This window comes from Brassica oleracea, chromosome C1, assembly GCF_000695525.1.
Source record: "Brassica oleracea var. oleracea cultivar TO1000 chromosome C1, BOL, whole genome shotgun sequence".
NCBI lineage: Eukaryota > Viridiplantae > Streptophyta > Magnoliopsida > Brassicales > Brassicaceae > Brassica > Brassica oleracea.
This window is the reverse complement of record NC_027748.1, coordinates 21,011,560-21,013,919: the sequence shown is the minus strand read 5'-3', so window position 1 is coordinate 21,013,919 and position 2,360 is coordinate 21,011,560. Positions and strand designations below refer to the sequence as shown.

Below are 2,360 nucleotides of genomic sequence, written 5' to 3'. Positions count from 1 at the left end.
CGCTGCTTGTTTTGACTATGTAATCTCCTCCACACAAAATTTTTCATCGTTTCTCATCTTACTGAACAATACCCCCTCTCTTTAAACAACCGTGCGGTGGACTTCATGCTCGGAATCCGCCGTGGCTGTCGTCTTCGTCGTAGCTTTCAATTGCAGAAGGAAGCTCGAGCAACATGGTCGAATTCTTATTTTTTACACATCTAGTCCTTTAAGTTATGACTAGTCGCAATATAACTCCAACATTCTTGAATTTTCTTATAAATCATTTTGATTTCACCACAAACTTTATCCACAAAACTTTGTAAGATTTTGAACTTTAAACTAGATCTCCCTCTCTCTTACGTTCACACAAACATGTTCATGGTGTATTTTTAGGATTGAATATCCAAAATTACATGTCCACACAAACATGTACATATGAACTTATCCACACAATTCACTACTTTATGCTCGGGTACTACTATCTTTTTCATATTGTTTATCCATATTCATATATTTTTATTTCCAAACTTTTATTATCCATATCAACACACATTTGTGTATGAATGTTAAAATATAAATATATATAAGATAGATGTCAAAACAAAGAGGAAAAAATGTTATAATTTATTGTAATAGTTATATTTTCGTTTTATATCTTATAATGTTAAAAAAAATTTATTAAAACATGGAAATTGAATGAATAGTTGTAAAATAAAAAAATCTAACAAAAAAAATAAAAAATAATATATGTTCTCCTATCTAAAGACCACAAAACGAAACACTTTTATATACAAAAAGCTAATGTTTAGTCTCCACTAACTAAAAAAAAAAGAGAACCACTACGAGACAGAATTAAAAAAAGAATAAAACTCAAATGAGCTTTATATCTCGGTTCACCGAATAAGGGGTAATTTGGTCCAAAATCTGCTGAATCACGAAGAAAAGTGTTCCTCCAGCAACATGTATAAACAGTTAAAAAAGTGAAAATGTGTCCCCTACTGAAACGCACTCATTTTGTTAACCAATGAAAATTCACTTTCTCTTGAGAAGATTATAGATAGGGTTACAATAAAATCGACAACGTTTGTAATTGTAAATTTGTGGTTTAACTTTTTATTATAATACGTACATATATATTAACTTTATTAGTTCTAAGAATCAAATTCTTTGTTGAAATTATTTGTACAACTACCAAAGAAAATCAATTGTGACAAAGTGATTAAAACTCAAAGCAAAGCAAACCACACAAATAGAAAGTTTTTTTTTTGTGACAAAGGGCTCATCACAAATAGAAAGTTCTTTATAGAAAATTTTCATCAAACGCAACCTGACGACAGCGGGGGAAGTTTATCGGTTTTCTGGTCATCGGAGGGTTTCTTGAAAGCAGTACTTCCGAAGAGAAAGAAACCGACGGCAAACCCGGCCATAGCGACAATAAAAATGCCGCCGTTGAAGGACATCACCGCAAGCATCACAAGATAGGAGAGGCCAATCCTGAGTGTGTACAAGGCGGTCTGAACGATCCCGGTGGCGCGGTTAGTGGAGCCAACACAACGGAGGGTAAGAGAATGGGCGAGCCACTCGGTGATTACGGCAAGGAGGAAAACAACGATGAGGCTAAGAGCGTACATACCGGAGCTTGTCCCGGGCCATCCGGAGAAGAGAACCTCCGTGTTCTTACCCCAGAAGAACGTCATGTGCATCGTCATCATCATGTCGGAAGCCAACGTTGATGATGGTGGTGACATGTTATGCATGTTGTCATGATCCATGGCTTGGTAACGGTAGGATTCTGAGGGCTTTTGTAGACAAGAAAACCTAAAGAGAGAAATCGTGTTTTTCTTTGTTTCTGTGGTTTCTTAAATGTGTGGTTTGTAGTTGTGTTGTAGTACAAGTAGAGCATGTTTTGACTTGTCAAAAACTTTGTGTAGTACAACAATCGTTAGAGCTATTTTCATAATGACCATGCCTCTTATTCTTTCAACTCGTATAATGAATTAAAAAAAAAGGACTAATGAAGGCAATATACATGTTGGTGTCGTAAATTAGGTAGTTGTGCTTTTTTTTAATTAATTGGCGAATCGTGTATGGTGTACAGAAAGAAAGATGGTTATGCCCTTCGCAGAGGTGTACACATTTCTCCTCTTCTGGGGCTGGCACCTCTACTGGAAGTAGCTGCAAACGGGAATTGGGAACTGACATCGATTGAGAGGAGAAATGTGTCAGACTGTCCACTATTGACTTTGGAGATTTATTTTTATGGCCTAAAATTGGTGACAACTTGTGGTGTTGAATAAACAAACGTATATGGTTATATACAGTTAGCCATATATTGTGTGTTCGCTTTTTTAATTACATAGAGAAAATGAAAATAAATG

The 2,360-nt window shown here is 35.6% G+C and overlaps 1 protein-coding gene across 1 annotated transcript; it reads right to left on the bottom strand.

Annotated features, from left to right (window-relative positions):
- Nucleotides 1-1,117: 1,117 nt before the first annotated feature.
- LOC106294457 (copper transporter 2-like) lies at nucleotides 1,118-1,915 on the bottom strand. The gene has a single exon (XM_013730015.1). It carries the CDS (start codon nucleotides 1,752-1,754, stop codon nucleotides 1,299-1,301), a length of 456 nt encoding a protein of 151 aa, XP_013585469.1. The 5' UTR covers nucleotides 1,755-1,915; the 3' UTR covers nucleotides 1,118-1,298.
- Nucleotides 1,916-2,360: the final 445 nt, after the last annotated feature.

Coding starts and splice junctions, on each gene's coding strand:
- LOC106294457 (XM_013730015.1), bottom strand. CDS start 1,754: ATGGATCATGACAACATGCATAACATGTCACCACCATCATCAACGTTG.